General features: G+C 58.6%; 3 protein-coding genes and 1 long non-coding RNA gene across 8 annotated transcripts in view; 2 read left to right on the top strand and 2 right to left on the bottom strand.

The window, feature by feature from the left end:
• Positions 1-2,949: 2,949 nt before the first annotated feature.
• Positions 2,950-3,996, top strand: LOC122236579. Its single transcript, XR_006214669.1, has 2 exons — positions 2,950-3,190; positions 3,600-3,996. It is a non-coding gene; the product is annotated as an uncharacterized LOC122236579 (long non-coding RNA).
• TIMM29 (translocase of inner mitochondrial membrane 29) lies at positions 3,787-6,471 on the bottom strand. 2 transcript variants are annotated; one of them, XM_042978186.1, is made up of 3 exons: positions 6,374-6,471; positions 5,403-5,516; positions 3,787-5,321 (listed from the first exon to the last, which is right to left on the bottom strand). In XM_042978186.1, the coding sequence occupies exons 2-3, from the start codon at positions 5,494-5,496 to the stop codon at positions 4,633-4,635; spliced, it is 783 nt and encodes a 260-aa protein (XP_042834120.1). In that variant the 5' UTR covers positions 5,497-5,516; positions 6,374-6,471; the 3' UTR covers positions 3,787-4,632. The 2 variants fall into 2 exon arrangements, with proteins under 2 accessions (XP_042834120.1, XP_042834121.1); XM_042978187.1 differs by lacking the exon at positions 6,374-6,471 and adding an exon at positions 5,640-5,652.
• Positions 5,655-10,432, top strand: YIPF2 (Yip1 domain family member 2). 2 transcript variants are annotated; one of them, XM_042978185.1, is made up of 10 exons: positions 5,655-5,744; positions 5,940-6,000; positions 6,400-6,557; positions 6,659-6,736; positions 7,682-7,769; positions 9,036-9,152; positions 9,266-9,432; positions 9,509-9,691; positions 9,799-9,911; positions 10,013-10,432. In XM_042978185.1, exons 2-9 carry the CDS (start codon positions 5,970-5,972, stop codon positions 9,892-9,894), a joined length of 918 nt encoding a protein of 305 aa, XP_042834119.1. In that variant the 5' UTR covers positions 5,655-5,744; positions 5,940-5,969; the 3' UTR covers positions 9,895-9,911; positions 10,013-10,432. The 2 variants fall into 2 exon arrangements, with proteins under 2 accessions (XP_042834119.1, XP_042834118.1); XM_042978184.1 differs by having other exon boundaries at positions 9,784-9,911.
• Positions 10,433-10,448: 16 nt separating this feature from the next.
• CARM1 (coactivator associated arginine methyltransferase 1) overlaps positions 10,449-13,658 on the bottom strand; it is a 39,438-nt gene continuing 36,228 nt past the window's right edge. For 2 of the 3 annotated variants that reach the window (XM_042978181.1, XM_042978183.1), the window contains exons 9-16: positions 13,572-13,657; positions 13,295-13,384; positions 12,711-12,848; positions 12,535-12,624; positions 12,338-12,450; positions 12,166-12,243; positions 11,836-11,904; positions 10,449-11,673 (exon numbers count right to left, since the gene is read on the bottom strand). In XM_042978181.1, the coding sequence (XP_042834115.1) occupies positions 11,531-11,673; positions 11,836-11,904; positions 12,166-12,243; positions 12,338-12,450; positions 12,535-12,624; positions 12,711-12,848; positions 13,295-13,384; positions 13,572-13,657 (807 nt within the window). In that variant the 3' untranslated portion in view covers positions 10,449-11,530. The remainder of the gene's footprint in view (positions 11,674-11,835; positions 11,905-12,165; positions 12,244-12,337; positions 12,451-12,534; positions 12,625-12,710; positions 12,849-13,294; positions 13,385-13,571; position 13,658) is intronic. The other variant, XM_042978182.1, reaches the window with a different exon arrangement.

The following is a 13,658-nucleotide window of genomic DNA, read 5'->3' as shown; positions in this document are numbered from 1 at the left end:
AATGGGCTAAGTGGCCGGCTTCGGTTCAGGTCATGACCTCACAGTTTGTGAGTTTGAGCCCCGCATCGGGCTCTGTGCTGATGGCTCAGAGCCTGGAGCTTGCTTGGGATTCTGTCTCCTTCTCTCTCTCTCTCTCTCTCTCTCTCTCTCTCTCTCTCTCTCTCTGCCCCCACCCCCCAGCTTGTGCACGCGCTCTCTCTCTCTCCAAAATAAACATTTAAAAAAATAAATTTTAAGAAAAAGCGAGAACTGGCCTCAAGAAAATGAGCCTATTGTATCCAGGTGTCTTTGGGCCCCGGGGGACAAGTCCCAGGCCCTGTCCATCCTCTGTTTACTGAGCCATCCCCGTGGGCAGCCCTGGGCGGGCTCCATCCCTGCAGGCTAGGCTGTCTGCAGCCCTTCCAGGTAACAGGTAATTGTGGGGCACAGATTGAGAGCCATGCTCTCACCCATGAGATCCGCGGACACAACATGCAATGCAGATGCGTGCCGGGTACCAAGTGCTTTCTGGTGGCTTTTGATTTTTTTCTAACAACGCTGGGCAGAGTCCTTTCCCATTTACGGATAAGGAGCTCCACCTGTCCTAGGTCAGTCACAAATCTAGTAAGTGTGGAAGGTGAGATTCAAACCCTGCTTTTAAAAATATATTTTATTTTTAAAATGTTATTAAATTATTAAAAAAAGTGGTTTTGGGTTTTTTTTTTTATTTTCTTTTACAGAGTGAGAGGGGCAGAGGGAGAGAAAGGGAGAATCTTTAAAAAAAATTTTTTTTTTTTTTTACATTTATTTATTTTTGAGAGCGCACAAGTGGGGAGGGACAGAGAGAGAAGGAGACAGAATCCGAAGCAGGCTCCAGGCTCTGAGCTGTCAGAACAGAGCCCTATGCAGGACCTGTGAGATCATGACCTGAGCTGAAGTTGGATGCTTAACCGACTGAGCCACCCAGGCGCCCCCAAAATATGCCATATTATTAACCATGGTCACTATACATTATATGCCCATGACTTATTTTATGACTTGAAGTTTGTACCTTTTGACCCCTTTACTCATTTTGCCTCCATTCTCTGGCAATCACCAGTCTCTTCTCTGTATCCGTGAGCCCAGTTTTATTTTTTCTTCTTTTTGTTTTTTAGATTCCACACATAAGTGAGTTCCCCTGGCATTTGTCTTTGGCTCACTTACTTTATTTGCCATAACGTTCTCAAGGTCCATCCATGTTGCAAATGGCAAGGTTTCCTACTTTTTATGGCTCAGTAATATTCTATCATACATCCATCACATCGTCCTTATCCGATCATTCACTGATGTTTCCATATATTGGCTATCGTAAATAATGCTGCCGTGAACATAGGGGAACATCGATCTCTTTGAGTTAGTTTTTTTTAAACATTTAATATTTATGAGAGAGAAAGAGTGTGAGCAGGGGAAGGGCAGAGAGAGGGAGACAGAATCCGAAGCAGGCTCCAGGCTCCGAGCTGTCAGCACAGAGCCCGACACGGGGCTCGAACTCAAGAACTGGGAGATCATGACCTGAGCCGAAGTCGGACGTTTAACCGACTGTGCCACTCAGGTGCTTCCCCGCCCCCCCCCCCCTTTTCTTAATGTTTATTTTTGAGAGTGCCGTGCAGAAGCTTTTTAGTTTGCCTTGGTTCCACTTTTGTTTTTGTTGCCTGCACTCTTGGTGCCAAATCCAAAAAATCGTCACCAAGACCGATGTCAAGGAGCTTCCTGCGTATGTTTTCTTCTAGTTTTATGGTTTCAGGCCTCCTGTTCTTTAGTCCATTTTGAATTACTTTTGGTATGTGGTATAAGACAGTGGCCCTGTTTCGTGTTTTTTGAATGTGGTTGTCTGGTTTTCCCAACACCATTTATTGAAGAGACTGCTCTCCACCCACTGTGTGTTCTTGGCTCCTTTGTTATAAATCAATTGACCATATATTCGTAGGTTTATTTCTGGGCTCTCTGGTTCCATTGAGCTGTGTCTGTATGATACTGATACCATGCTGTTTTGAATACTATACCTTGGCAACATACTTCATCAGGAAGCATGACGCCTCCAGCTTTGTTCCTCCCTGAGATTACTTTGGCTATTTGGGGTTCCCTATAAATTTTAAGATTTTTTTTTTTTTTTTTCCTGTGAAATGCCATTGGAGTTTTGGTAGGGTTGCAGATTGTTTTGGGGAATATGGATTTTTTTTTTTTAATGTTTATTTCTTTAGAAAGAGAATCAGTGGGAGAGGGGGACAGAGGATCCCAAGCAGGCTCTGCATTGACCGCAGCGAGCCCAATGTGGGGCTCAAACTCACAAACCTGAGCCGAAGTCAGACGCTCAACCAACTGAGCCACCCAGGTGCCTGGGAATATGCACATTTTAACAATATTCTTCCCATCCATGAGCACCGTATATCTTTACATTTATCTGGGTCTTCAGATTTTTCATAAATGTCTTTTCACTTCCTTGGTTAAGGAAGGTCTTTCACTTTTTTGGTTAAATTTATTCCCAGGTGTTGTTTTTGATGCACTTGTAAATTAGATTGTTTTCTTAATTTGTTCATTATTAGTGTGTGGAAATACAACAGACTTTTTGCATTTTGTATCTTTCAACATTAGTGAATTCATTTCTTCTATCCGTTTTTTCATGGGGTCTTTAGAGATTTCTGTAAATAATACATTATCTGCAAATAGTATCAGTTTTACTCCCTTTACAATTTGTTCGCCTTTTTTCTTAGGTAACTGTTCTAGCCCCGGTCAGTTACAAAACCAGTATGAAAGCTGAGACTTAATTGAAATAAAAAATAGGGTTTTAATGTTTTTTTTTTATTTTTTATTTTTTGAGCGAGAGACAGAGCACGAGCAGGGAAGGGGCAGAGAGAGGGAGACACAGAATCTGAAACAGGCTCCAGGCTCTGAGCTGTCAGCATAGAGCCCAACGCGGGGCTCGAACTCACGGACTGTGAGATCATGACCTGAGCCGAAGTCGGACGCTCAACCGACTGAGCCACCCAGGCGCCCCAGAAGTGGCATTTAATAACCACCTCAAGCAATAAAGCTGTGCAGTTCTCTTCCAGAACTTCTGATCACACTAAGGAACACATCTCACTTGGATGCCAGTGTGTCTTAGAACTTTCCTGAAGTTGGCCAATATCTCTTTAACGAAGACATCAGGATTTAGGCCCAGAAACTTCTGCAGGTAACCATATAGGATTATTCACTTAAAATTTATTCCATATGCAGAATTTCTATTCGTGTATTTGTTTTATCTATGGCTAGTGATAGCAACATTTAATAATTTCTAGCAGGATGCTGTTAGGATCAAAAAATAGCATCCCGAGTTCGAGGATTAAGGCTCAGGGTTGGGAGTTGCAGTTTGAATCTTGGTTCTGCCACAGTCTTGGAAAAAAATCCACTTTTTAAAATTTTTTTAATGTCTGTTTATTTTTGAGAGAAAGTGTGAGCACGATAGGGGCAGAGAGAGAGGGAGACACAATCTGAAGCAGGCGCCAGGCTTTGAGCTGGCAGCACCGAGCCTGACGCAGGGCCGGAACCCATGAACCATGAGATCATGACCTGCGTCGGACACCTATTTTTTTCTGCCCCAGAAAAAAATGAACTTTTGAACCTCACTTTTTCTGCTGTAAAGCGAAGATGCTGACGTACAAGATGCTCCACTGTCCCAAAAATAAGGATATAAAAATTACTGTGTGTCCAGCACCCGGAGCATGGAAGGTCTAGAAGTACCAAAACTAAATGGCCGAACGCAGTAACACAAACATCCCAACGAAGACCGTTGTTTCATCTCACGGTTTTATCAAGCAGCCACAAACCACGCGGGTGACAGAGGTAGTCTCATTCCTGTGTCTGTAAAGGAGGGTTATCCTGACCTTCGTACACTAACACATCCCATTCCACAGGATTCTGGGTTTTCAGGGTCTCTGAAATATCTATGGAATCATAGATTCTGTTTATAATTCCAAATTAAATAATGTTTTCCCCTTCTGCGTCATTTTGACATCACTGTCCTAGGGGGTAAAAAGTTTGGTGCTTGTTTTTGCAAAATGCTGTCCTGTGAAGTCTGCAGTCCTCCCCCTGCAGTCTCCGGGTTTGGTGTGGCTTCCGGTCAAACATTACCATTTGGGGTACCCTGGGGGAAGGGGGCGCAGGATGCCTGTGGTATTTTCCCACTTTCCTCTGAGACTAGTAATTTTTTAACTTCAAACAAAGACACTTAGGACAACGAAAAGAACGTTGCCAAGCTTAAAATAAAAATCTGAAGAGTCTTAGGAGAGCGCCGGAGTCCCTCGACAAATAGGAGCCCTCGGGCGGAGAGGCTGTGAGACTCCACGAAAAGTTCACTCACACAAAGGGCTCGTGACGAACGCTCACAGTGACCAACTCCGCCGTCTTACCGCTGGGCCCTCCCCACCTCCCTGCCCCAGAGGGCTCCGCAACCGCTTCAGCTAACAAGGAACAAGGGGAGGGGGAGGGGGAGAGCGGCCTTCTAGAAAGGTGGCGAAAACGCAGGGAGAGCGCGCTCTGCACAGCGTTTGCTTCCCCCGCTCGCCGCGGGCCGTGCGCTCCGGGCCACACAAGCCGCCGGGGCTCGGAGCCCGGACCCGACCCAGGCCCGGGGTTTCATCTGGGCCCCTCGGGCCGCACCAGGGAGTCGGCCTGGCTGAGGGCGAGTCGGTCCTTCTTCTCCTTCTGCAAGACCTGCTCCTCCCACAGCGCCTGGTCCACCTGGTCGTCGGTGAGCACCACGGGCTCGTACTTCTCGTCGAAGAGCCGCTCGTTGGTCTCGGAGCGCAGCTGATGGGGCCCGACGACGCGCAGGTGGGCCGGCAGGTGGAGGAACTCGTCGTCGTTAACGTCGCAGTCGCGCATGCGGGCGGCCAGCACCCACCAGCGGCCCACGAAGCCCACGTCCAGGATCCGGTCCGGGAAGTCGGCCCAGCGGGGCTGCAGGTAGCGGCAGCGGGCCTGGTAGAGGCTGGCCTGGGCGTCGACGGGCGCCTCGTACACGAGCGAGCACAGGCCCAGGCTCACGTGGCGGAGGCGGCCGCGGCCCCGAAGCCACAGCAGCCGCTGCACGTGGCCCTCGGAGACGCGGTTGCGGGTGGCCGGGGCCAGCAGCAGGAGGGTCCCCGACGCGTCGAGCAGCGCCTCCTCGAAGGCCGCCTCGCCGGGCGCCAGCGCGCAGCAGGCCGCCGCGCCGCCCAGCAGCCCCACGTACGCGGCCGCCCGCCCGGGCCGGGCCCGCGCCGCCGCCGCCGCGTCCCCGCAGGCCTCCGCGTAGTCTCGGAGCAGTACGCGGGCCCAGGAGCCTGGGGGGAGGGAAGCGGGACAGACGCGGTGACGGCGGGCCGCTGCGGCCACCCACCCCGCCGCCTCCCGCCGCTACTCACCCAACCGCGCCCACACGCCGGGCTTCGCGGCCGCTGGGCCCCCAGGGTCTTCACGGTTTCGGGACCAAAATCTTTTCAGAGCGGCCGCCGCCATCCTCTTCCGGCTTGGCGTCCCTGTTCCGACGAGAAACGCCGGGAATGAGAAGGAAAAGGCCCGGGGGGGGGGGGGGGTCTCTCCTGCGGAAGCGCCAAGCGCGCCGGAAGTGGCTTCCCGTCGGAAGAGGATAGAAAACGGACCCGGTGCCGGATGTTGCTGTCTGGTCTGAGCGGGGTCGGCTGTGGCGGGTAGGCGGGCCGCGCAGGCGCAGAGAGTCTGGGCCACGCCGCCCGAGGGAGCCTCAGGTGAGGGGGGCGGGGTGCACCTGTGGGGCGGGGGCGGCGAGTTCAACCCCCCCTTCCCCCCCCCCCCCCCCCCCCGCGGCTCGGTGCCCTTAGCTGCCAGGCTGGGCTCGGTGCTGAGGGATAGACATCGGTGGGGTGGGGGAGGGCACCGCATTAATTGGGTTGGGGGCGGGCGTCATTGGCTTCTGTCCTCAGAGCGGGATGCGGTGACGCCCCTGGGTGACCATGGCAGCGGCCGACGAGCTGGCCTTCCACGGTAAGTGCGGCCGCGACCTGGCCCGAGCTCCTACTCCCTCCGCCGGCCGGAACCTCCCACCCAGGATCTGATCGCGTGTAAGCTGAATCCCCAGTCAGCTGTGAACCCTGACCCCGACCTGACACCCATTCCTGACTCGAACCCCGCTCCAACCCTGAACTCAGATCTCAAAGCAAAGCTTCTCTCCCAGACCTGACCCCATCCCAGCACCAGGCTTAAGTTGTAGGCGTGCGAGACCACACCTTCTAACTCCCGCCAAACTTAGGAGGCTGGGACCTTAGTTGGAGGGAAGGGTTAGGTGGCCCCGGTTGGGAGTCTTGGCCCCCAGATGAGCAATGGGCCAAACCAGACTGTCCTGACGCCTAAAACCTGCCTGTGGCTCGTATTCCTTCTCGACAGAGTTCGAGGAAGCCTCTAATCTGCTGGCCGAGACCCCAGATGCGGTCACTACCAGCGGAAGTGGTCAGCTGACCCCACAGGGGCACGTGGCTGTGGCTGTGGACTCAGGTGGTAGCTATGGAGCCGAGGAAGAGGTCGAAGAGAGCGACAAGACAGCGGTGAGTCACAAAAGTGCCCGTGCCCTGCCTCCGCCGTCCAGCCCCGCCCCCACCCTCTGCCCAGGCTGTAAGGGCAGCCACTGAAAGCCTGTGCCGCGCAGCTCCTTCAGGAGAAGCAGCAGCCTGGATTCTGGACCTTTGGCTACTATCAGAGTTTCTTTGACGTGGACACGTGCCAGGTCAGGCCCTGGAAGCTGGCGGGATGGGGCTTGGAGTCATAATGGGGTCCAGTCACTGTTCACTGAGCCCTCCCTGTGCAGCCGAGCGCTGGTAATGCCCGGGTGGGAGGTCACGGGTTCCCCCCCCTCCCCAGGCTGGTAGATGTAACTGTGGTGCGGTGTAAGGATTATGGGGTGATTGGGGCTCCTGTGAACACACGCTCTGACGGGCTAGAGTAGGGCCCCTTGGAGGAAGTGAGGAATGGGCTTAAGGCCTCGAGGAGAAGGAAGAGTGAACTGGGTAGAGTGATGGGAAGCCTATGTCCTAGGCACAGGGAGCGGCAGATACAGAGGACCCAAGGTGAGGGAAGGCACGAACTGCCACAGGAGCTGTCACTTGATCTGGCTGGAGAGGGTGAGATGGGGACAGGCAGGCAGAAGCCAGATCACAAAGGGCTCGTGTGCTGTGCTGAATTCGGGTCTTATCCTGAGGGTGCTGGGAAGTCGAGGAAAGGTTTAGAGCAGGAGAGGAATGGGTGGAATCAGCAGACCTGGTGCAAAGAAGATGGGTCAGAGGTGCCAGGGAGAGAGATGATAAATCTGGGGTGCAGGGCAGGTCACAGAGTGGAGAGAGATGTAGGCAGGAGGAGGCCAAGAACTTGAGTGTCCCCGGGCTGGGAGGGGAGGCAGTGAGACAGGCAGTTGAGGGCAGCCAAGCTGAGAGGAGGGAGCAGCGGAGAGAAGGACGGCAGGCCCGGAAGGGTCCTTCAGAGTGGCAGCACGCAGCGGGTATGGAGGCTGGCCAGGGGAAGGGGCTCCAGGCCATCCAACCCCGGGGGAACGTCTGAGCCCTTTCAGGCAGAGGGATGGGGAGTCGGCAAGGAAGGAGCCTCTAAGGGCCGGGCAGGAGCTTGGGGGGTAAGGGCCCCATGCAGGCTTCCATTCTGCACCTCACCTTGTCCCTAGGTCCTGGACCGAATCAAAGGCTCGCTGCTGCCCCGGCCCGGCCACAACTTTGTACGGCACCGTCTACGGAATCGGCCGGACCTGTACGGTGAGTGGTGGTGTGCATTCAGCTTGATCATTCCTTCAGCGTGGGTGGACTGAGTACCAGTCTCTGGAACGCAGCTGAGGGGAAGGCAGAGGTGCTCCCGGAGAGCGGGAAACACACATTCCGTGTGGGGAGACAGACCTGCAAAAGGCTCCCCGGGGCGGTGGGGCTCGGAAGAACAGTGGATGCTTTAGAGCACGAACGTTGCCGTCTTGCGTGGGTTGGTCAGGGAAGGAAGGCCCCTGAGGAGGAGAGAATGGGCCTTGTTCGGGTTGGGGAGACCTAGGGGAAGAAGATTCCAGAAGGGAGCGTAAGGCCTGTGGTGGGAACATGCCTGAACTGCAGGGCAGTATTGTCCGCGGAGCAGAGTGAGCTGCGCGAGGTCTCGGAGGTGACGGGCTTCAGAGGCCGCGGGGAGAAGGGGTCTCGGTTAAGGGCTCGTAGGCTTCCTCTGGCCGCTGCGGGGGGGGGGGCAAGGGCAGGTGCCAGGAGGCCAGGGAGGTGGTGAGTGCCGTGGCCCAAGTGTGGGATGGTGGGGCCGGGCCCCCGGTGGAGGGCAGTGGTTGGACCGTGGAATGGGTCTCAAAGGTGGAGCCGACTAGATTTGCTGGCGCACGAGATGCGGGGGGGGAGGAGGCACGCAACGATGGCGCCTAGATTTTCGCGGAACCACTCGAGGGATGGAAGTGTCAGTCAGTGACTGCAAGAGCTGGGCGGGTTTGAGGGGAGCCCAAAGTGCCAGGCTGGAGTTGGAGAGGCCTAGATGTGCAATGGAAATGTTGACGATAGGCCTATAGTTCAGGGCACGGGCCCGGATTTGAAGCCAGCTGGGGAGTCGTTAGCCTAGAGGTGACGTAAGGCCCTGAGGGTGGACAAGATCACGCAAGGGGTGAACACGGATGGAGACGAATGGCTAAGGACCGGGCCCCAGCCGGGTCCCTGTCATTAAAGGGAGCGGGGGCTACAGAGGTTGAGGAATTGCCAGGGAGGTGACGCGGAAGCCAGGAGCATGGAGTCCTGCCTGGAAAGCACACGTGGAGTGTTTCCAGAAGGGAGAGAGCAGCCACGGCAAAGGCTGCCGGAAGGTCGAGAGGAGGGACCGAGCCAGCACCCGATGCAGCCACCGCAGGTCATCGCTGGTGGCCTGTGGACGAGTCCGGTTGATGGAGTTGGGGGGGCGGGTAGCTCAGAGTTTGGCAAGAAGCTTGGGTCCTAGCACAGTCGACACGGGACAAGTCACCTCAGCCCCTCACCGTGCCCTGCCCACAGGCCCCTTCTGGATCTGTGCCACGCTGGCTTTCGTCCTGGCCGTCACTGGCAACCTGACGCTGGTGCTGGCCCAGAGGAGGGACCCCTCCATCCACTACAGCCCCCAGTTCCACAAGGGTAAGTGGAAAGGGCAAGGCCTAGCCCCGGGCAGCGCTGGGAGTGCCGCGGGGCCCGGAGCTGGGGCGGGGAGGGGGCGGTGGTGACTGCCTGCCCTGCCCCGCGCCCCGCAGTGACCGTGGCCGGCGTCACCATCTACTGCTACGTCTGGCTGGTGCCGCTGGCGCTGTGGGGCTTCCTGCGGTGGCGGAAGCGTGTCCGGGAGCGCGTGGGGCCTTACACCTTCCTGGAGACCGTGTGCGTCTATGGCTACTCCCTCTTCGTCTTCATCCCCACCGTGGTAAGTGTGGCCCGGGGATGGGGGCGGCGGGTGCCGTGGGGACGGCCCGGTAGCCAGCTGCCCGTGTCACCCCCAGGTCCTGTGGCTCATCCCTGTCCCGTGGCTGCAGTGGCTGTTTGGGGCGCTGGCCCTGGCCCTGTCAGCCGCTAGCCTGGTGTTCACCCTCTGGCCTGTTGTCCGAGAGGACACCCGGTTGGTGGCCGCCGTGCTGCTCTCCACGGTCGTGCTGCTCCACGCCCTTCTGGCCACGGGCTGTAAGGTATGGGGGCGGGCGGGCGGGCGGGAGGCCGGGCCTGGGGTCGGGGCGTCACCGGCCCCCACCGGCGCTGACCCTGGGGGGCTTCGGTTCAGTTTTACTTCTTCCAGCCGCTGCCCCTGGAGCCCCTGGCGCCTCCACCCCAGGCCACGTCTCTGCCCCTAAACCTGCTGTCGCCGCCCACCCCAAGGTCCCAGGTGACCTAGGAGGGCCCGAGCCGCAGGTAAGGGCCAGTTTCCGGCCGTGACTGAGGGCTCTTCCCGCCTCTCCTCCTCGACGGAGGCCTCACCGGGCTGGTTGCTCTTAGGAGTCTCTCTCTTTCAGGCTCCACACGAGGGGACGCCTCCGCCTGCCCTGCCCCTCACACGAGGCCTGAAGGCCCCCTTGACACCTCGAGATCGCTCTGCTACTTTCCAGACTTTTCTTACAAAGCAAACACTTTTATTTTCTATGCAAAGGTGATTCAGAGAATTTATATAAAGGTGGGAAAGGGGCAGCCAAGCAGGGAGCTTCCGGTGTGGCCGTCGCCCCACGGGCTGCCCGCTAGGCCTCTGCTTTCCCTGGGGGGACGGTCGGGAGAGCAAAGGGGGCCACCCCCACCTCAGCTGTGCCTGCCCTTCCCGGGGTGCCCGGTCAGCAGGTCCTGGGGCCTCCTCACCTGAGCTCCACCACGGCCAAGTTTGGAGGGGTTAGAAACGGGGCAGGGGAGCAGAAGTAGAAGAAAATGGCCTGTGCTGAAACATACATTTCCTCGTTTATTTTTTTTGTTTTTTGGGGGGGGGGGTGGGGAGAGGTCCCTGCAAGGCCCCTTCCCAGACTAGGGAGGGACCACAATGCCATCATAGTAAGAGGGACTGGAGCGTCTACAAATGTGGGGGGAAACACACAGGCCTAATGTGAGCTACAAGGGAAAAGGATGCCTTCTACGGCCGAGCCTCGAGGTGTCTCAGGTCTGCCCCGAGCGGCTGACGGTGGCCCTTTCCTCCAGGCCTGGGGCCCACGGGGCCACCTGCTCTGGCTCTCGGCAGGGGTGGGGGAGGGGACCTGCAGGGGCTCGGGGACAGGACAGCAGCAAGAGGCAGGGGCCGAGGACGGAGGGCCTTCCCGACAGCCGGGGTGGGTTGTACATTCAAGTGTGAGGTGAACCCTTTGGTGGGAGGGGGCCTCGGGTCTCCAGAGGCCTGGCCCCACCCCTGTCCCGAAGACTCGGCAGGGCTGCCCCTCACCACTGAGCCTCTGAGTGGGGGAGAGGGGCTGCTGGCTCGGCCCGGCCGGCCTGGTTTCTCAGAGGGTCTGTGGATTGACACTGGTTCTTCTCGTAAAAAAATAAAATTAAAAAAAGCAGCATGTCACGCCCATTGTGACCAAGGCCTGGTAGTAGAAGGGGAGGCCCCGCCCAGTCAGGACCGCCTTCCCCCTGGAGACAGGCAGAGGGGGGGGCCGGCGCCGAGGGACCCGTTGGGGGGTGGGGGGTGCGCAGCTGCTCCCCCGACCTCCCCGCCAGGCCTGCAGCTGTCAGGCCCGGACACGCCTGTTACGGAGGATGTCAAACCCAGGTCAGGGTGGAGGGCAGGAGGGGGAAACGGGGCTCCCACGACATGATCTCGTGTAAAATACGGCAGCGACACACGCTCGGGGCCAAGATGTGGGTGGGCGGTGGAGTGGGGGCGGCGGCGGCGATGTCGTGTAAAAAAGTGTCCGAGTTCCCATAGCAAAGAGGGCTGTGACCGGGTGTTTGGGCTTCTCCGGTCCAGGGGTGAAAGCCGCCCAGGCAGGGGGGTGGGTGGGCAGGGTCTTCATTTGGTTTCCTGGTGCTGTCAGTCTGTTCCACGCTGGAGGGGCCTAGCTCCCGTAGTGCATGGTGTTGGTCGGGATGGACATGGGCGAGGCCATCGAGATGGCGGGGCCGCCCATGGTGAACTGGCTGTTGACCGCGTAGTGCGCACTGGAGCCGCCGCCGCCGCTGCCCTGGGCGCCGGAGGACCCTGTGGGGCGGGCGCGGGCACTGAGAGGCCAGCTCCGCCCCCTCGCCCGCCCGGACCCGCAGCAGAGGCAGAGAGAGAGAGAGCAGGCGAGAGGGCAGGCGGGTGGCCCGGGGGTCCGCACACTCACGCCCGCGGGACCCCGCTCCCGCCGCCCGCCGTTACCTTGGACAATCCCCGTGCTCATTATGGAGCCCATCCGGGAGTGGGTGTGATTGACAATCCCCGTGTTGGCTGCGCGGCAAGAGGGAGGGAGGAAGGAAGGGAGACGGCGTCACCGCCCCCGGCCCGGCCCACACTCTCGTCACTGGGGTGTGGGCAGGGTGGGCACAGCGGCTGCAGAGCGAGGCAGAGAGGAACGGAACAGAGGGCCTCCGCCAGGAGCCCCAGGAAGAGGAAAAGGTGACGTCGAGACACCGCGGCGCAGAAAGCCCGAGCGCGCAGACGTTCCTGGACGCCGCCCCTCGTTGCCTCCGGACCCCGGGGGACACTCACCTAAAGGAATCAGGTTGTTGTGGCCCACGCTGGAGCCGCCGGCAATAACACTGCTCAGGTCGTAGGCGGTCGGCATCCCTGCGCGCAGAGAGGGAGAGGTCAGGGCCTGGGCGCCGGCGTCTCTGCCCCCGGGGGTCCCCACCGCCGGCCTCTCCCACGCGGGGCTGCTCACCAGCCACGGCCATCCCGCTGCTGAGGTTGTAGGTGCTGCCCGTGTTCCACATGTTCTCCGAGGGGGACGTGTAGTGGGAGCCGGGTGGGGGCGAGGGCGTCGTGCCTGTGTATCTGCACCAGACAGACCCAGACGCGGGGGTGAGAGGCTGCAGGCCAGGAGGGGCGCCCCGCATTCGGGCCGAGGGCTGATCCTACCTGAAGAAGGGGTTTTTCAGATCCAGGAGGTTACTGGACTTGGAGCCCGTCTGGTCTACCTGGGCCACAATACTGATGTCATAGCTCTGTCTGCAGAGAGGGCAGGGGAGGGACAGCCATGAGCCGGCTGGGTAGAGGAACCCCTGCCTCCCCCAGCCCCAGGTGGCAGCTCACACCTTTTGTTGGCAATAAGCAGACATGTCCCTGAGAGCGTGTCCCCGGCCTTGGCGAACAGTGGTGACTGGAACAGGCACCGGACCTGGTACCAGTGGGTCAGGGGCTCCGTCGGGGCCGTGGACAGCCACACCGTCATTCTGTCGAGCGAGGACAGGCATACGCTTGACCAGGCTGGAGCCACTACCCTGTGCACCTTGAGCTCTACACGGGCACCTCTGATGGGTGCCCCGGGGGCCCGGAGCCGAGACAGGCTGGCTGCCCAGGCGTCCCAGGCACAGGCCTGCGCATACATCCAGACCCACAGGGGGCCCGCTCACCCTGATGTCTGCGCCGAGAGACCGAGACCGGGTTCCGTGAAGGACAGCCACCGAGTGCAGGGCAGACACTCCCTCCCGCAACAGTCTCTGGCTCGAAGGTGAGACCTCACTGCCTTTTGGAGGGGCCGGGGAACCTAGTCCCCGAGGCCTAGTCCTTCCTCCTAGTCCCCAGGCAGCCTTCCGAGGCAGCCAGGCCTGGGGGTCGCTGCAGGAGGTCCTGGGGCCGGGACAGCGGGGAGAGCGCGGCCTGCTCCGGTCGTACTCACATGGAGCCGATGAAGGCGACATCGAACCAGAAAGCCAGACCGTGAACTAGCCCGGAATGCAGCATGTGGAACTTGAATGGGATTTCTATCCTGGAAGGCAGAGGGCAAGGATTCCTGGGGAAGTCAAACAGGCTGCCGACAGACGGGGGTGGCTGGGGGCGGTGTCCCGGGGCCCCTGCGTGCCCACCGCCCTGGGGCAGGATGCCTGAGGGCGTCTGCGGTGGCCCTAGACTCCAGCAGGAGCCGGGCTCAGGAGGAGGGGCACGGGTGCCGGTACCTGTGCAAATCTCCTTCTTTGGCTTCTAAGAAGTTCACCGTGTACTTGACAGACTTGGCCATCAGGATCCGGATGTCAAACGTATCC

The sequence above is a fragment of the Panthera tigris genome, chromosome A2 (genome assembly GCF_018350195.1).
Source record: "Panthera tigris isolate Pti1 chromosome A2, P.tigris_Pti1_mat1.1, whole genome shotgun sequence".
Taxonomy (NCBI): domain Eukaryota; kingdom Metazoa; phylum Chordata; class Mammalia; order Carnivora; family Felidae; genus Panthera; species Panthera tigris.
The sequence above is the reverse complement of the archived record's forward strand: the minus strand, read 5'-3'. Positions and strand labels throughout refer to the sequence as shown.

Bases quoted from the DNA above. Each gene is read 5' to 3' on its own strand.
- TIMM29 (XM_042978186.1), bottom strand. From the start codon at position 5,496: ATGGCGGCGGCCGCTCTGAAAAGATTTTGGTCCCGAAACCGTGAAGAC. The intron at 5,322-5,402 runs GTGAGTAGCGGC...CCCTCCCCCCAG, and splicing joins CGGCGTGTGGGCGCGGTTGG to GCTCCTGGGCCCGCGTACTG.
- YIPF2 (XM_042978184.1), top strand. From the start codon at position 5,970: ATGGCAGCGGCCGACGAGCTGGCCTTCCACG. The intron at 6,737-7,681 runs GTCAGGCCCTGG...CCTTGTCCCTAG, and splicing joins TTGACGTGGACACGTGCCAG to GTCCTGGACCGAATCAAAGG. The intron at 9,692-9,783 runs GTATGGGGGCGG...GCTTCGGTTCAG, and splicing joins TTCTGGCCACGGGCTGTAAG to TTTTACTTCTTCCAGCCGCT.